The sequence below is a fragment of the Mauremys mutica genome, chromosome 6, assembly GCF_020497125.1.
Source record: "Mauremys mutica isolate MM-2020 ecotype Southern chromosome 6, ASM2049712v1, whole genome shotgun sequence".
Classification (NCBI taxonomy): Eukaryota; Metazoa; Chordata; order Testudines; family Geoemydidae; genus Mauremys; species Mauremys mutica.
Window position 1 is genome coordinate 14622114 of NC_059077.1, and position 20436 is coordinate 14642549.

The following is a 20436-nucleotide window of genomic DNA, read 5'->3' on the forward strand; positions in this document are numbered from 1 at the left end:
CTGGATATGCAAGTCAAGCGATGTTGCTAGTTAAATTAACCATTTTGAGCCCTCAGAATATAACCTGTTAAATAAAAAGTAATAGTTTTAATAGATATTAGCTAGTGTGTTGAGACTACAGCCTATCATGCTGACCAATATTGTTTCCGTGTATTCCCCTATTAGTCTGTCTGTATTCATCAGTTAACTCTTGTCTTATACTTAGGGTTTGTAGGGCAGGGACTATTTTTTTTTCTATTTGTACAGTGCCTACCATTGGATTCTGGTCCATGACTGGAGCTCCTAGGTTCTAAGATAATGCTAATAATAATAATAATTAATAATAAAAGATCTTCTAAAAGGTACATAAGCTTTTAAAAGCTTGAAATATGTGAAGATGGAGTTGTACAGTTTGTAATCCCTCAGTGTTTGGTTTCCTGAAACGCTTACTAAAACTCAAGGTAAAATATGGTTATATTTCCATGATCAAACACATAGCAATTTATAAATTAGGAAAAACATTTGTTACATTTTATTTTATAAATCTGTGCAAAATGTAAACCAATATAAACCAGTGACATTTGAAAAGAATGTATAAATAATACCATTTAAGACCTGGGAGGAAGTTTCTTTGTCGTATAAATTAACAGTATAGTAAACAAGAAGTTTTCTGACAGTCATGTCATCAATTTTCAAACTGTTCTCCCATCTGCAGATATTGGCTTAGACCAGATGAGAAGCCATCCTTAGAAGTGCATGTGTACGCATGTTCAGAAAACACCAGTTTGGTCTACAACTTCAGTCATATATTGGGCACTGCTGTTTCAAATATGTATTAGGGTTTGTTTCAAGAGCAGATCTGCATAATATTTTAGGCCTTTTAAAATATTGGTAGATGCCAAAGAGTTTTTTTTTTTTTTTTTAAAGTATGGTTTTAACTATATCTCCCAAATGCATCTGATTGCAACTGTCTTGAAAATTGCAAGCTGACAGGCTATGGAAGGTTTCTTACCTTTGAATAGCTGTGGTTTTGTTTTGCCATTTGTAAGTATATTTTTCATTTTCTTACAAAGTTTCAGACATGATGTCATTTTTGAGAGGTTCCTATATTTTGGTGTTGGTGGTTGCCTCACTGTCACACACTTTGATAAACTTTTGCAGATTTAGGGATGTTGCTGCTTCTATTTTGAGAAGTTCACTAAAACATTAAATTCAATACTCACGTAATCAGGAAGTGGAGAGTCATCTGAACTGAGGGAACCTCTCAAGGTTTGTGTGGCTTGCTCCAAAACTTTGTTGTGTTTTTTAGACAACAAAGAAAACAAACTGAAAAAGAACACAAAAATCAGAAAATGTTTACTATAATAAGAATTCACAAGCGACCCTCTTCTTCCAGTTAGCTAGACTATTCAATTAGAAGAAACTGTCCATAATATTTCCTTGAATTGGGAGATCTAAAGAAAAGTACAATGCACATCAGTTGCATGGGTAATATATGCTTTACATCTTCGGTAAGTGAGAAAGAACTCTGAATTCCATACTACAAAATATGGAGAAAGAAAGTTAAGTTACGTTTAAATATTCAAAAGCCTGGGAAAACAAAGTGAAGATTGTATGTGCAACTTAAATTCTGCTCATGTGTATCCATAACAATTAAGTCTTCAAGCTCACTATCTCAATGCACTATACTTATTTTCCACAGCCTTGGGTACATGTAGTATCTTGTACATTTCCCCCCACTTTTTATGTTTCAGTTCGTTAATGTTCTAGTACATTAAAAAACCCTAAGTTAATAAAGATATGTATTTTGCTAATTTAGTCAGGACTCCCGTACTATACGTTTTCTTTTCAAGGAGCAACAGAGATTTCTGGTGCAATTCAGAGGATGAGGAACTGAATTACACAGGTAATTTCTCTATGAATTTAGAGGGGCTATGTGTGTCTGCATTGTTTTCTATTATTTTTAACTTCTTATACTTTGGGTGGAAATTTCAAAATCATATAAAGTTACTTACATCATCATAAAAAGTCCCACTAAGGACATTCCCTTATGCTGCTAAGTCACTTTGGATCTTTTAAAAGTCCTGTGCTTAATCTTTACTAATTGGGGTAAGCACTGTGTATTCCCCAAATAAGTTATTTTGCATGCACTACCTGGCGTACCTAGTACTACAAGATGCTAAACAGATGTATTAAGTCTGAAGAAAAATGTAAATTATGCAGTCCATTACTGTATAGATTCATAGACAAGCCCAGAAAGGACCACTTTGATCATCTAATCTGACCTGCATAATAAAGGCCATAAAACTTCCCTGAATTAATTCCTATTTGCATTTGAGCCTATCTTTTAGAAAAACATCCGATCTTGATTTAAAAAGTGCTAGTGACAGAGAATCTAACCCTTGCAAATTACCAATGGTTAGTTACCCTTACAGTTAAAAAGGGGCACCTTATTTCCAGTCTGAATTTGTATGAGTTCCTTGGCAGTGATTTTACTGGTTCAGGTTAATTACATAGATGAAAGTACTATTTTAGAAGGTATGTATTTTAAAGAGACTGCTCTTTAGTGCCACTGGTATTCCTTTGTTGAGTGTCTTCACTATACCCTTCACTATTTTATACACCACCTATTCTTTCTCTTCAGGCTAAAGAACGTCAACAATCTGACTTCATATGTAAATCCTGCGTACCTCTAAACTGTTTTTTGCCCTTCAAGACTTTGACGGTCTCTGCTACTGTAAATCATTCTCTAGGTGAGCTGGTCAAAGCTGAACACAGTACATAATAGAATATCGAAGTGACACAGTGGCCAAGAATTATGGGGTTTTGTGTGCTTAACCCGATCTATTACATTATCGTAAAAATAATTCACGGGCAGTTGACCGCTTCTTACTCTCACTTCTTGCATGTAGGTCCCTTCACCAGGATATCCATCTGTTAATTTTTCAGATTTTAAAACTTTACCCTACTGCACCCCCCAAAAAATTAAATCAAAATTTATTTTCATTAAGGTTAATAGATGATTTAGAAGATGGGTGGTTTGATGGATAAAACACTGGCCTTTCAAGCAGAGTTTAAATCTAGCCTTCAGCTCTCAGTCACATTAAACTGACAGGTTCAGCTTCGTTTTCAGATGTATGGGTATGTTCCTGGACACTGAGTAGAGCATGACTATTAATCTCAACATTCTGAACACATTTAATAGTGAATGTAATCTTTATGCTGTATATTTATTATAAACACAAAGACATCACAATACTGTACTGCCTTGTCTAATGTTAACACAGAGATGTGCATGGTGCTTTAAAGACACAGAAAGACAAGTCCCTGCCCTGAGCATCTTACAATCTAAGGGAGGCAAGGCATAGGGAGACAGGATGTAGTCAAGGAAGTGGAAAAGCAAGGAACAGTGTTGCACAACAGAAAGCCAAGAAATCGTCTGTTTAACATACGCACCACAGTGTTTGATGGAGGGATATGAAGGAGGAAAGTAGCCTGAATGATGTGGATGAGAGGTCATTCCAGGCATACAGGGCAGTTGTGTAAGGAAGCATGGCAGTGAATGTAGGAGGACGTAAACTGAAGGTGAAGGCAGAGGGAAGGCCCTGACATCGATAGCAGTAGGAAATAAAAGACTAGGGTTTAGTGCTTTGAAGAGCAGAGAGAATTCAAAACTTTTCTCTCTGCAAAAGTGTTGATCAGAGTTTGAGCAAGTCTTCTTTGTTTGAGCAAGTCTTCTTTGTTCTTTACTTGCTTAAAATAAGAGTTAAAGGGCGGGTCACCTGAGGCCAGGACAGTAGAGTTCGAACTGATGAGCAGAGTGGCTGAACAGGCATTCTGGGATACCTCCGAATACCTCTGGAGGCCAATAACAGTGCTTTTGATGGCCACAGTGGTGGAGCAGCGCTGCAGCACCAGCGCTGCAGTCGTTATTCCCCAGGCCGAGGTGGAGTACAGCCAGCGCTGTAGCCAGGGAGATACAGCGCTGTATGTGCCTTGCAAGTGTGGACGGTGAGTGAGTTGCAGCGCTGTAAAGCCACCACCAGCGCTGCAACTCTCCAGTGTAGCCAGGCCCTCAGTATCTTTTACACTAACAATATATCCTCACACTAACATCCTGATTATTGTTATCCAAAAACCTCAGCAAAAGGCAAGAGATTTTTGCAATACTCTTCCGAAGGAGTCAAGAGGAATGAATTAGTTTTTCACACCCACACCTTACCTTTTCTCTTAACAATCAATTCAATGTCCTATCAGTTCCCAACATCTCTTCAGTCTGTGTCATTTTAGGAATAATGTTAATAGCTTGATTTCTATAACACTTCATATTCAAATTCCTTATCAGTCATTAATCCTCACAACTACCTTTATGATGGCTATATATTATCCTCCCTATGTTACAGATGGAGAAACTGAAGCAGAATAATGAAGTAACATGCCCAAGACCAGAGGGAATCAGGATCAGAGCTGATGTTAGAAATATGGCTTCCCAAGTCCAAGCCCCAGGATGAAACTATCACTGAACCACACCTCTCTCAATTAGTCTGATATACAAATAGCGGTAAGTAAGATTAAGAAATACTAATCCTTTGTGATAATTATAGGTGGTGATCAATACCTACAGCATTAAGAATAATTCAATAGATCTGAAGGCAGTGAAAATCTGCATCCCAGAGAAAACTACAGAAGAAAGCAACAACTTTCCTAGCCTCTGGAATCTCTCATCCTCTTTTCCCCTCAAGTGGATCCATCTGCAGTCTTTTATCAAGATATCTACCTGCTTAGGCCTCATATCAGCCTCCCACCAATCTACAACCTTTACAATTGGAAACACTTGGAATAGACGAGGGGTAGGCAACCTATGGCACACGTGTCCGGAGGCGGCACGTGAGCTGATTTTCAGCGGCACTTAGGTCCGGGAGCCTCTGCATTTTAATTTAATTTTAAATGAAGCTTCTTAAACGTTTTTAAAACCTTATTTACTTTACATACAACAATAGTTTAGTTATATATTATAGACATAGAAAGAGACCTTCTAAAAATGTTAAAATGTATTAGTGGCACCCAAAATCTTAAATCAGAGTGAATAAATGAAGACTCGGCACACCACTTCTGAAAGGTTGCTGACCCCTGGAATAGACCCTCAGTCTACAAGACTACTGAAAGTGAATAAGAAAACAAAAATAAGATCTAGGATAATGGCATACACAGCAGCACAGTTCCTTTTCCCTTCCCAAATCCAGATGCTGTATTTATACTGTAAATTGCTCATTTGAGGACAGATTTTCAGCTTGTTTAAAGCTTGGCTTTGAAAACTGGTTGTTTACCTGCACTGGGGAATGTAGTGTTACTCCTGCCGTCATTAATACTGCTAATTCAGTAGCGTCGTCAGCACCATCTAGTGCTGCGCAGACAGCATCATTGGTTAAAACCGATCTAGAGGTGTCTGTTTAATCTGCACTTGGACTCACTGCACTAAAGTGTCTCCATCTATTTTGGAAGGTACAGTTCATTTCATGAAGAGGAAGAAAACAGCTCTGGAAGGAAGAGGGGCTTCCACCATAAGCAGCCTTTTTGGGAAACCCCAATGAGCTGCTTTGGCTGCAAAGGGAATTTAAATACAAAACACAGAATAAGGTAGCAGGGTTTTGGGTAATGTATTTCTTCAACATGTGAGAATGGAAACATGCACAGTATTAATCCTGCACAGACGTGGAGAACATATGGCAAAATGAATACCCCACCCCACTCCAGAAAATAGAGGAGGATGGGTGAGGAGAGGGGAAGGAACAGCAGAGTTAGAGAGAGAATTCCGTCTTCTTGTCTGATTTTCCCTTTTCTTCATCAAATTTAAAAGCTCAGAGAATTTAATTAGGAGATTAGCTGCTGAAACCTCCCCTACCAATTTCTACTTTTGAAGCATTGGTGGGTGTGTGATAAGGTGAGCTAACTGTTAATTTCACAGAATTCCTGGGATTTGATGAAATTAGGCGAAGGAAAATGTAGGATGAATATCAGGAATAAATGCTGAACACTTATGTCTCAAGGAGTGTGGAACAGTGGAACGGGGAAGTGTGGGGAAACCTCATCACTCTAGACAATTAATAAATTAGAATAATAATTTGCACTTTATGTAGCACCCTCTCTCTGAGCATCTGACAGCAACTGGTAAAATATTAATTTAGCCTCAGAGCACCACCTAAAGGTAGTATTGTTATTCCCATTTATCTGTGGCAGAGTCACAAAAAGGTCTCCTAATTCCCATTCATATGCCTTAATCACACTTCTACTTCTGCCTATTTAAAACTAGACTGGACACAACAATGGAAAAACATATAGTAGGAAAAAATCCTTCATGGTCAGGCTGGATAGACTAAATGAGATGATGATAGTGTAGGGTTTTCCATCATTACTTTCTGTGATATGTAATTTATATAATTAAATTATATAATTAATATACTCAAGTTCAAAACGGTTAGAGCTCAAATACACAAGGACCTCCTTACCACATCCTTTCATAAGCATTCTTATGGATCAATGTTTTAATGAATCAATGGACCTCCAAAATCACACTAGAGAACAGGAAAACCAACTATAACGTGTAGGAGAAAAAAAAGCTGAGTTATCATGGGAGACCTCAAAGTTTCATGCTGCCAGTCCTAAAGTGTCCTTAGAATTCCTAAAAATTATTTATGGCAATTTCCTAACTCAAAGTGTTGAATCCAAGATGAGGGAACTGTATATTAGACCTGATCTTGACAGATCAATTCCTCTTTATAGCAAAACTAAAAATTAGTGGTTGAATAGCTGCAAGTGATCATGACTTGATTATTTTGTTTATGTATAACAAATGTAAAGTCCAAACCAGTAAAATATATATATGGTGCTTTTAAAGGATCAATTTCCAAAGGATTAAAACAATAATGAACCATATCAGCTGGGATAAATAATTTTAAAAGACACCTGTCAATGATAATTGGAAACTGTTTATAAATATTTTACTAGACACCCAATGCCACAATTAAGAAAGAAGGGAAGCAACAACCTGTCTTAGAAGGGACATGAAAACAGCTATTTTTTTGTTGATAGCAATGAATATATATTAGAAGCTAGGAATTACAGAATATTGATAAAGGAAGCAAAAGAACACAAGCAGAAATCAAGGGCTAACAGAGCTAAAGAAAATAAGGAGTTTTTAAAGTATATAAAGAACAAACAAGTCCTAACAATGATATTGGTCCCACACTAGAAATGGTACAAAAATCAATAATGCAGAAAAGGTAGAAGTGGTCAATAAATATTTCAGTTCTGTATTTGGTAAAAAGAGATGATGTATTTATATCTTATGATGAAATACTTTCCATTACAACAGTAACTAAAGAGAATGTTAAAAAGCAGCTACTAAAGTTAGACACTTAATATAATATACATTTTGGATGTAATATACCTAAGACTTCTGTAAGGCATTTGGCTTGGTTCCACATGACATTTTGATTAAGAAATTAGAACCACAGAAACTCAACATGCCATACACTAAATGGATTAAATACTGGCTACTGATAGGCCTCAAAATGTAATTGTAAATGGAGAATCATGATCAAGTAGGTATGTTTCTACTGGTCAATCATAGAGATAAATTCTTGGCATTATACCATTTAATATTTTTATCAATGACCTGGAAAAACCCCCAAAATCATTACTGATAAAATTTGCCGTGGAACAAAGATTGGAAAGTGGCAAATAATGACAAGCACAGGTCACTGATATGGAACAATCTTGATTGCTTTGTAAGAGGGATACATGCAAACAATAACCATTTTGATGGTACAACCACTACTAAAATACTGTGTTCAGTTCTAGTATCAGACTTCAAGGAGGATGCCGAAAAACTGGAGAGGGTTCAAAGAAGAGCCACAAGAGCGATTAATGGATTGGAAAATGTGTATTATGGTGATAGGCCTCAAGGAGTTCAGTCTATTTAGCTTATCCAAGAGAAAGTTAAGCGGTGACTTGATCATAGCCTATACGTATCTACACAAGGAACAGAAATTTGATAATCTATCAGCTAAACATATACTAACATTCAATGTCTGGAAGCTGAAGCTAGACAGAGTGGAAATAAGGTGCTAATTTTAATAGGGAGACTAATTAACCATTGGAACAACTTACCCAGGGTTGTGGTGAATTCTCCATCAATGGAAATGTTTTAAATCAAGCCTGGATGTTTTTCTAATAGATACGCCCTAGATCAAACAGGAATTAATTCAGGGAAGTTCTATGGCCTCTGTTTTGCTGGAGATCAGATTAGATGATGACGATGGTCTCTTCTGGCCTCAAAAAAAAAAGTATGAATCTAAGGAATGTCCTACAACAAATACTAAATGAAAAGATAGAGAGAGGAAAGGCTGCAGCAAAATTTGCATGCATTTTTATTTTGTGGTTTGCCATCAGACATAACCTAAAGAAAGAGGCAGACAAGACAAACAAACCTTTGTGGGAGATGGGTTTTCTTACATAAAGAAAATCAGTCTAATTAAAATGGGTATACTGGCCCATGTCTCAGCAGAACTAAACTCTTGCATTAGCACCCTCACAGACCATCGCGACCATACAGAAAGGCAATATTAGCACTGGATCTGTATTGCTGTTAGCCATGACCCTATTTGTAATTAAAGCTGCAATGATTAATGAATATATTTAGTTACACAAATCATTTATTTTGATTTGAAAATGTTTAACTGAATATTCAGGCAGGCAGTGACATTAGGACTCCAATCCTGAATGCATGTCAGCAGGACTCCTGTGTGAATAAGGCTGTTGGACTGGGGGTCTGGGGACATAATACTCTAAAGTTCCCTGCCTCCTCTGATGGTCAGAGGAGAAGTAAAAAATGACACTGAAGTTTGGAGGTTGGGGAGATTAACTTTAGTGTTACCCACCAGTCTTGGGAGTATCTGTTCTCCCTTTTGCAGCCTGCCCTGACCTTGGCATTTCCAGTGAGGGCTGCTCTAGGCACACCTGGGTCACACGTGGGTAGTTATGTACTCTAATATTACAGTAATATTCTCTGAATTATTGTTTCTCTTCTCTCTCATTTTCACATGCCAAGTGTATTACTGTCCTCAATTTAAAAACGTAATAAAGTTACAGAATTAAATACAGGCCATAAAGGCCACACATTATAGAAACACACTTTAAACAATGGCATTCTACAGCTTATATTTCACCATCATAATTCCATTAGAAAAGAACCCCTTTATATAAAGACAGGAGAATAGCTTAGACTCAAAATTTTACCTTTTTTAAAGTTAATATAATCTTATGGAGAACGTCCTCTATGTTATACCTGTAGCTTTTGTTTTTGAGCTACTGTTTAATGCATCACTGAAAGATAATATCTACATAGGGTCCCATTATAAACAATAATTTCTTCTCCCTCTGGTGGCTCATTAGTCACAATCAAAATATTATTTCCCAAGTTTTACTGTTTTAAGCTTTGTTGTTTTCTGTGTTGCTGTTGCCGTGTTGGTTCCAAGATATTCGAGAGACAAGGTGGGTGAGGTAATAGTTTTTATTGGACCAACTTCTGTTGGTGAAAAAGGCGAGCATTAGAGCTGCACAGAGCTCTTCTTCAGGTCTGGACAAGGTAATCAGAGGATGGAAACATCACGATGTATCTCACGGGTTCTATGCATGCCTATCACAGCGTGTGGTCTACCTCATACAGTGCACTACGTGCCCCAATAACAACTGTGTGGTTGAAAACAGACAATTGCTACTCTTTCAAAAAAGCTTGTCTCTTTCACCAACTGAAGTTCGTCAAATAAAAGATATTACCTCACCCACCTCGTCTCTATGATCTAAACTTTTGCAAAACAAATGATTCACCTCCAGTTATTAGTTCAGTCCACTGGTTTTTATTCATTAAACAAACAGATTCCTTTACTTGGCATTAGTTTCGATGTAAATGGGGCATCAGTGATGAATGCATTATAAGACCAATCCACAATATATTCACTCAAGTGGATTTCAGTTCAAACAAGTAAATAAAAAGCATACATGTGTATCATACACTAGTATTATGATTGATATTAGCAGATTCAATGCGAAGGTATTGAAAACAGCTAATTAAAGCTAATAAAAATGATTTCCTGCTAAAATACAGCAAAATGGACACAAAAAGCATAAGAGAGCAGTGAACTCATAACCTCCATTTACTCAGCCCAAAATTACAAAGATCAGGTAATTTCAGCAGATAACCATTGTCCATATTACAAACACAACCATGTCAAAGAACTTTGTTACAAGAATGTCCGCTAGGCAGGTTACAAACAAGGTTTCAGTCTTTGGCATAGGATGGATCTTAACCTTATTTTATAACAAGAGCTAGGTCAGACCATGGTGTATCCGAGGTCTTTAAGGTGGTCATATTTCTAGTGTAGTCAGGGACTAAAATTTTTCTAAAAAGTTTTTTTTACAGATTGATGAAATCTCAAGATTTATAAAAGCTATACAAGCAAATATCCATTCACAGGCATGTTATTAAAGGAAAGAGTTGACTTTACAATAGGTAAAATATTTTAAATTTAAATAACCCTTCTAGTAGGAGAATAGTTACTAATCCATGTACATACTATCTCTGCAGCAGACTATTCATTTTATTTGTTACAATCCATGGGAATACCGGTATGTATATTCTAAGAAGTCAGTAAAAGGAATCGTTCAACAAATACATACAAACTTCTGGATTGCTGGGAAAATCAATACAGATTTGTTCAGTCTTATGATTCTTACTAACGTACTTGCAGTTGTGCAAGTTTTTTCCATCTGTATAACCACCATGGCATTCTTTTTAAAAAAAGTCTCAGGCCCCGAAGAGCACAGTAATTAAATTTACATTGTCTTCAGTTTGTGTGGAAATTAACCTAATTTCCACAGAGGAAGCAGGGTTTGCTCTTTGTTCCTTCACATTTTATTTCAGCATTTTAATCTTTCCTTATGCAAAAACCAACCAAACCAACCTCCCCACACAACCAAATAAAAAACGCCAAATTTATTATATTCTGTACCTTAAATTACTCCATTTACAAATTAAGAGGAAAATTCTATCCTCCAGATCACACTGTGTCCTCATTAAAGCCAATGGGAGCCCCAGGTACACAACTAAGGGTAGAACTGGGCATAATGATAAAGCCAGCAACTGCGGGATCCCAGACACAATATTATAAATGTATACTGCAGCATACTAAGTGTATGCTATATAGGTCCATGGAGAATGCTAATCCCATTGGGTCTCCATAGCATTCTCAACAGGATGCAAAGCCTTTGCCCAGAGAATACAAGAAATATTGGTTTCTAGATCATGCTAATATGTCTCATACTCAGACATTAATTTGCACAGCAGACTGCAAAATTTATGCAAATACCACAATGCTCCCTTCACTGCATTAGTAATTCGGACTAATTTCTACTTCAAACTACTCTGAATACTAAACAAACTTGCAAATCTAAACTATCTACCATACATGTAGAACAAAACAGCCTTCAAAAGAATAATAATTGGATTTATATTTGTATTTAATACCATCTACCCAAGCTCTAGATTCTTTTACATATAGATAATACATAAAAACAAAAAGGAATATAAAAGACAAGCACCACCCCGAACTCCACTCAGCCTCCAGCCCTGCTCTGCCTCCAAGCCAGATCCAGCCCCAGTCCCACTCCAACACCAACCCTGCTTCGCCTCCATCTCCAGCCCAGCTCTGCCCTCATTCCCTCTCTGCTCCCAGACCAGCTTCTCTCCCATCCCCAGCTCTGCTGCTGAGGAAGCCTTGGCTGTGCACTAATGGGGGAAGAGGGGCACAGATAGATTCTGTTAATGGTAAGGGGGAAGGGCGTGTGACTGGAAAAGTTTGTGCACCACTGCTCTAAGGCATGCTTTCCAATCCTTTAACCATTCTCATGGCTCTTCTCTGAACTCTCTCCAATTTTTCAACATTCTTCTTGAAGTGTGGATACCAGAACTGGACACAGTACTCCAGCAGTAATTGCACCAGTATCAAATACAGAGATAACGTAACCTTTCTACTCCTATGTGAAATTCCCCTGTTCATACATCCAAGGATCACATTAGCCCTTTCAGCTACACCATCGTCCAGGGAACTCATGTTTATCCTACATGACCCCCAAGTCTTTTTCCGTTATTGCTTCCCAGGATAGAGTTCCCCATCCTGTTAAGTATATAGCCTGCACTCTTTGCTCCTAAATGCGTGACCTTACATTTGACCATATCGCAACACATATTGTTTGCTTGCATCATGCTTACCAAGGAGGGGCGGCTCTAGACATTTCGCCGCCCCAAGCAGGGCAGCATGCCGCGGGAGGTGCTCTGCCGGTTGCTGGTCCCGCGGCTCCGGTGGACCTCCTGTAGGTGTGCCTGGGGAGGGGCCGCTGGTCCCGCGCGGCTCCGCCTGCGGAAGGTCCACCGGAGCTGCCTGCCGCCCTCTTGGCTACTGGCAGAGCGCCCCCCGCGGCTTGGCGTGCTGGGGTCTGGAGCCGCACCTGTTACCAAGTGTGGCAGGGGTAAACCCCTTGTATGCCCGGCTAAAATGCTGGCGAAGCCCTGCTGTTTGGTAAGGAGGCCAAGTGCAGGGGCTCGGGTAGCCAGCAGAGGGCTGGGCTGCAGGCCCTAATGGGGGCTGACTCACAGCAATGACTGGAGTTAAATGCCGGCAGCTGGGCTGAGGATGGGAGGGCTATAAAAGCCCTGAGGAAAGCTCAGCCTGGAGGCTAGCCTGGGAAGAGACAGGAGGGCTATATATCTGTCTCCCCACCCAAGGAAAGGAGCCTCATGGGCCAGCAGACCCGGGGGAGGGTCTAAATGTGGATAACTGTTGGGGGAACAAAGAGGGCTTGCACTGCTGCACGGTAAATAAAGACACCAAAGAAGGAGAGGACTATTTATTTAACCAGCCGGCACAGGCACAAGAGGGTGGAAGCGTGTGCGGACCCTGTGACACCAAGCAACCCAGATAGGTCTATGTCATTAATCAGTCACCTTCATTATTTACTACTCTCCCAATCTTTGTACCATCTACAAACTTGATCATTAATGATTTTATGTTTTCTTCCAGGTCATTGATAAAGATATCAAATAGCATAGGGACAAGAACTGACTCTTGTAGGACTCCATTAGAAACATACCTGCTCAGTGATAATTCTCAATTTATTGTTACAATTACATTTTGAGATCGGTTAGCCAGCTTGTAATCCATTTAATGTGCCAGGCTGATTTTGTAGGCAGTATTGGTGTAGCTGTGTTGGTCCCAGGATATCAGAGACACAAGGTTGGTGAGTATCTTTTATTGGACCAACTTCTGATGGTGAGAGAGTCAAGCTTTTGAGCTTACACACGATCTGAAGAAGAGCTCTGTGTAAGCTCGAAAGCTTGTATTTCTCACCAACAGAAGTAGGTCCAAAAAAAGATATTACCTCACCCAATTGCTCTCTCTAATGTTCACTTTGTATGGTTCTAATTTTGTATAGTTCAGAATGTTACATGGTACCAAGTCAAATACCTTGCAGAAGTCTATTATAGCAAGCAAACTTGTAATCTCATCCAAAAAAGATAGTTTGACAAGCTCTATTTTCCATAAACCCATGCTGATTGACATTAATTATAGTACTCTCTTAATTCCCTATTTAGTCCTGTATCAGCCACTCCATTATTTTGCTTGGGATAGAAACTTAAAATGCACACATCATTTCAGCTATAACTGCAGCATTGCTACTGCAATCTTATGAGCCCAAGTTATTAGTTTAGTTTGTTTCTCATTGATGGCTTGATCAGCAAAATGCTGTGCACTCCTGTAAAGTGTGATCTCCCTCAACTCTCAGTCAAGTCCCACTGATGTAAAAGTGAATGCTCAGTTTCTTGCCTATCTGAGCACTTTGCACTTGAAAAAAAATCTACATTTTAAAAAGTGTCTAATGATTTTGGATGCTCAACTTGATAACTTAAAGGGACTTGATGTTCAGAGTGCTGATGCAGTCTCAAGTTGGGTACCTAAAATCACTAGTCACTTTTGAAAATTTACACCTGGCTTCTTATTCCTACCATGATCTTCTTAAGTTATTGTTTTTTATTCTGGAGTTATAATGACTTTTCCTTCTGTTTAATTCCTTCTAATCAGACACTGGGATTGAATTCCAACAGTACAAGGCTCTGTGATTTTTTGTCTTGATACAAATCATAGACTGCAATGACTGCACACGTGCTTAAATTTATGGAAGTGAATAATTCCCACTGACTTCAGTGGCACTAGGACTTCCCAGGTCTGCAAAGTTAAGCATATGCTTAAGTCTCCGCAGGACTGGGGCTTGCCTCCAAAAAAAAAAAAAGGGAGCCTACATAATCTTACTGTGCGGTTCCTATGGTTATATAAACCTAAAATAAAATTACAAACAATATTCACAATAGCTAAGACTAAAATTTCGACAACATATTCCTTTCCTTTTCTTCCTCTAGCAAAAGCTTGACTCAAGTAAATTCCAGTCATTTTTTTCTTTCATTCTATTACAGCGGTTCTCAAACTTCATTGCACCGTGAACCTCTTCTGACAACAAAGATTACTACACACCACCACCTCCGTGCCAGGCGGAAGCCACAGCCTGAGCCCTGCTGCCCCGGGCGGAAGCCCTTGGGCTTTGGCTTCAGCCCCCTGGTGGTGAGACTCGGGCTTCTACTTCAGCCCCAGCCCCAGGCCTCAGCGAGTCTAACACCAGTCCAGGCCACCCTATTAAAATGGGATTGTGACCCACTTTGGAGTCCCAACCCACAGTTTGAGAACCGCTGTTCTATTGGTTCAGGAATTTGCTTACTCAGTTTACCGGGCTCATCAAAAACCTATTTCCTGTTCGTTCTCTCTCTCTCCCTTCTTCCCACACAGAAAATAAAACTGTCCTTAATTTGTTTAGCATCCCCAAAACCATTATCTTGTTAGCTGCCTTTTGCTAATACATATATCAAGGAGTCTGTTTCACTTTCTAGAGTTATTCTCTAGGGATGACTGGCGCTCAAAGAGGTTTGAAATGGACATTGAAGTATACATGACTAATAGAACATCACACAATGAATATGTAACCAAAAGGAAACCATAATGGTTGAAGTTAATACATTTCATGAGTTAGAAATACCATGGAAATCAATAAATAGTACAGCCACAACAGAATTAAGACAGTATCAAACAAATCTAAAGACTGTGATCCCAGCTTCAAGTATTTATGCTACACGAATGTATGGTATAATAAAAAAACAATGTGTGTGTCCCCACAAGTCACCAGAGTGACATTGTCATTAAGACAGAGCTGAAACCTCATTCTCCTCTTTAAGTGCCTTGAGAACAGGTACCACAGACTGATAGTGCTCAGGCAATACAAGTGATAACCAAATACATCCAACCCCACCTTTTCTTCTTTTAAAAGCCCATTCATTTTAACCAGTGTTTGTTGTTCAACAAATGTGGTATAAACATGTTTACAGATCCAAGAAACAACAGGTCATCAGAAGCTTTTACAAGTCACCAGTCTCAAAATGTGAAAATAGTGTTCAACAGACACCAACTAAAGTACATTTTAAAAAAATTAATATAACTTGCAATGAGTAAGAGCAGGCATGAACTGTGTTAATTTTTCGTAACTCTGTCACCTCTAGAGGTTCCCTGATGCCTTTCCTTCTCCCTCTCTTTTTTTCTTTGACGTATGCTCTCCCCCTCTCCATTTTAAAAAAATTAAAATGGTATTACTCTTCACAGTACATATGCAAATAAAATGCCTGATCCCACGTGGTGCTATGGAGGGGAACACCACCTCACAGGAACAGATACACGGCTTCAGAAGATTAACACACTATTTGTACCGTTTTTGGAGTCTGATTCTATTGTTCTTACTCAGGGAAAAGTCCCACATATTTCAGTGGGAGTTTTGCTGGAATGAGGACCACAGTGCTGTAGCGCAGTAGGAACTGTACTACAGCGCAGTGGGAGTTTTGCTGGGCTCAGCATTAATGAACTGGTGTAATTCATTGCTTTCTGTGCTCACTTCTGATTTTTGGAGTATAAATAATATTTGCAACCTCTAAGATAGGATAAAGGTATCGATAATGAATACTACAGTAAATGTTTGTACAGAATTTGTGCATGAACCCACACTGTCGGTAAGAACACCTAAGTTTTAGATGCTTTTCACCAGCTCCTTTTATACCCAACACATAGAACTTGATTTTTTTTTATCTACAGATTTATACAGAGTTTTACTTTTAGCTGAGAAAAGCTCACATATTGGTAGGGGTTTCCATTCCCAAATCATTAATTATCCATATAAAAAAGAAATAGCTAACACAAAAAAGGCAGTTGAATATTTTCATGAGCACTGTTTTTTATTTGAAGTATTTTTGGTTTAAACAACCTCAGTTTGTCTTGTAAAAAGATAGCTTTTTAAACTGAAAACCACATTCTCAAAACTTCTTGGGGTGATATATTCTGATACCTCTCAACTGGTATACAGGTCACATTTCATAAAAGAATAATGTCAAGTTAGTTGATAGTTTATAAATATGTATTCATTATTTACAGTATTCAAGTACCAAAGCTGTTTCCTTCCACTATCTATAATTAAATGCTTTGTTATTGTAATGCTATTTTAAGTGCTGAGCTGTTGTCACTTTTTGTATTTATTTATTTTCAAGAACATATGTTTGGAAGGGAAAAAGGTGCACACGTTTTGTAAACAAAACAAGATTTTTTGGCCTTTCCAACACACTGTAATTCATAAGTATAGTTACTGGAAAGAAACCACTGATGATTTTCATGATCCCAGCACTCAGTGTTGGATCATTTTGACTGCACCATTTTAGAAGAGCTTTACAATTGTGCTGAGTGCTGACTGAAAGGTTCCTTCTATTCTACATAGGTTTTTATATTGCCCCACACCACTGTATTATCTGAGCATTTTCTACTGGGTGTGTGCTCCATTCTTCCACCCATCCCCGTAATTGCCAGCACAAGCTTAAGTAATCTTTCTGCCCCTGCATCTTAGTTGCAGGAGTCTTGGAAATATCCCTATGGTACTGAGTGGTTGCAGTAGTAGCTTGGGGTTAGAGGTGAGGAATTCTATCTCCAGGTGGAACAAACTAGTTTCGTTTGTTTTTTAGTGGTTTCTTACATTTAATTTAAAACTAACGCTTAACAAATATATACCCAAAGCCCTAAATAAAATCTGGCTCAACAATATCCATTTTAATAGATTTTCTAGAGTTCTGCAGATTAATTAGCATTTTTAGTTCATAAACTATAGTCAGGGGCCTCAAGCCAAAACGGGTCATTTGGGCAGTACCACAATACATATATTTACTAATAATACAGATATATAACTAACAAATGAATACACAGAATAATTTTATATTAAACCATGTCATTATATGTACAGGATTTCAGTCCCTAGCACAGCATAACGTTTAGCCTGTGAATTTTTCTTCATTATTATTACTATTACTTTTAAGCAATGCCTTTGTATTCTTTACATTTTTTTAAAATAGTGTCTTCTCTTCCTAATTAGTTGGTGATTGCTTCTGGGATTGCTAGATTTTCATTGCCTGTTAGGATTCTTTGGCATGATTCCCCATCATTATGGACTACTATAAAATTCATACAAACAGAACTATTTCAACTTGCATGCCACAGTTTCTTCTTCCCTGGATAATCAAGCTGGTTTTACTTATGTTTACTGTGTGGTCTGTTGCTATTGTACGCTTGCTTTGCTGGGAAGCTGCATTTCCATTCTGGATTCTTTCCATGTTCTGGTCAATTTTGTCATGCAATTTTTTCCTTGCTTTCCTAAAACTCTTGGCATCTTGGATAATACATTAAATTATCTACCTACTCAACAGAATAGTATGCATAGAACTATTTTTATTTAAAAAAAAAAAACAAAAAAACCCTTATGTTTTGTCCTTAGTAGAGATTTTTAAAAATTCCTTTCTATTTTACTGTTTTTACGTATGATCTAACAATTCTGGTGACTTTCTATTGTTATTTGGGATTGATGGCTATTCATTACTCTCCCCATTATATCTAATCTAATCTACGATATGTCAAAAAATGGCAGCTTTCAGCTTACTGAAATGAAGTAAGGTTCAAGAAAAGAGAGAAGGCTCTATCTCCATTCCCTAAACCAACATTGCTGTAAAGAATATCTGCAACAACAGGACTCAGGCTTGTGTTTAAGACAGATGCATCGCTATACCAGCTCTGCAGTGCAAAGCAAATACATAATTATGCAGTAGTTTGAATATTATAGCCCATGAGTCTTATATTTTAAATATTATGGAATTTTGGAAGAATATTAACATAATTTATATCTAATGTAAAAATCTAAAGCTTCCAAAGGCTGCACACAACTTATGAAAGCTTGTGCTCGACTTATGGTGACAGACACTATGTTGTGTATCACAAAACCTAACCGTTGGTCCTCTATTTATACCACACTTGTTATGACACATATTTAGGATGCCATTAGTTGTATGATATTAAAGATACAAATAACCCCCTTGACCATTTCATGTTTTACATCTGTTCACTTAAGCATGCAAAGATCAGTCACACACAGCATGCAGCATGCAATAAATGCAGAGCAGAGGTTAATAACCTGGAAGCATAGGATCTGAGAATGTGAGAACAAGTTAAAGACAAAAGTTCCTCTCCATTGTCACTGAGGGTCGAGAAGCAATGCTGCAGCGTAGAGCAGTGAGAGTGAGGGAAATACAGTTTGTCCAAGACATATACATATCTCCGCAAGTGGCGGCAGGCATAACTGAAAGACAAGGGTAAAGGGAGAAAAACAGAAAGAGGAATTTTCCTTTAAGAAAGCCAATTAATGTTTTATGTCCAAAGAGGTTTTGTGCCGACACTTAGCAGAAGATGCCGAACAGAGCAAAGTAGCAGTTCAAACTAGAACAACAAAAATTAGAAAGGCAGAAAGAACTGATAGTCTGTGGTCATGTGCTGGGGAGTTTGCCAAGTTTGGGGGCTTGTAAATACACACAAAAAAAGAAATAAAATTTTAAGCTAACTTTTAACTTGGCTTGAAGATGAACACATGAGCCTGCGGACCTGGTTTACAATGTTACCAGAAAAAAATGAGAATATTCATAGAATTTAACTGGCTTCATGGAAAATGACATCTTACCCCTGAGAAGTGAAAAAGTCATGTAGAATTACTGAATCATTACTCTGAAGTACTTATGCACCCTAAAATTCCAGCAGTGGAGACAGCCTATCAGTTATTTCTAGTTATTAGAACAGGGTTGGTCAGTCCTTCCATGAGAAATCGCTTGGATTTATTTTCAAGAAATATACACTTCTGTCTTAGAGTTGGCAGATGGCGAGGGTTCTGGGGAAATCACTCTGAGATGTTTGGCTTTAGTGTTAATAATACAACATGTGGACAGAAACCCTGAAAATATGTTGATCACTCTTGAGTCAAAGTTCATACAGTATGTGTCAATGCTGTTTCACACGATGTCCTCGCACTCGTGAATTTACTGGAGGACAAGCTGATCAATAGAACAGTTCACCTGCAATATATTGTACTGCTCTCACACTACCATGTGTACACACTTTAGATCCACAGAAAATGTATATCACTACAGTTATTGTATAGTAAGAGAGTTGTGTATGCACAGGACAGATTAGATCATACACACGCAGTGACCAAAGAGAAGACTCAGGCAATCTGCTCAGGGTACAGAAAGTGGCACATTGCCCAGAAAATTCCTTAAATTATCTTTTAGCTCATGCTAATATTTAAAAAGAGAGGAAATCTTAGGAAAAAACTTGGCCCAGCATAAAATGCTGAATAGTATTCCATGTATTCTACTGAAGAATTGAAGATTATTTACCCAATTACTTTTATTTTGGTTTAAAGTTCTGTGAGTAAAATTCTGACCTCTGTTATGGGGCATACTAGATGGAGAAAGAAAGAGTAACTACTGTTATTACTGCTCCCCCACCCAGCAATTCAGCACTCAAAGTGCTAGAGTGACAGAGTGGTTTTCAGTCTGGACACTAGACCACAACCTTATGTGGCTGCATACTATAATTATTTAATATCCCCCAAAAGTGTGCTAGACATTTCATGGAAGATAGATATGGTCTCTACCTCACATGGCTTACAATCAAATCTGGCACTTTATGGGCATATAGCCAGTCCTTCTGTCCATAGCACATATGCTGCTGTGTACAGAAGTAGCGAGGGGTGCTACCATTCAAAAGGACCAATAAAGTACATCTCAGGATGTGTCTTCGTTGCAGATTTAATTCAAGTGCTCAGACCCATGTGCCAATCACACGTGTTAGCTCAGGGATCTCCAAATCAAATCACCACAAAGGCCACATGAGG

General features: G+C 38.2%; 1 protein-coding gene across 2 annotated transcripts in view; it reads right to left on the minus strand.

The window, feature by feature from the left end:
* The window catches only part of DYM (dymeclin), a 334338-nt gene that overhangs the window by 88471 nt on the left and 225431 nt on the right, over positions 1-20436 (minus strand). The window contains exons 15-16 of one of the 2 annotated variants that reach the window (XM_045021709.1): positions 18685-18849; positions 1203-1305 (exon numbers count right to left, since the gene is read on the minus strand). In XM_045021709.1, the coding sequence (XP_044877644.1) occupies positions 1203-1305; positions 18685-18849 (268 nt within the window). The remainder of the gene's footprint in view (positions 1-1202; positions 1306-18684; positions 18850-20436) is intronic. The other variant, XM_045021710.1, reaches the window with a different exon arrangement.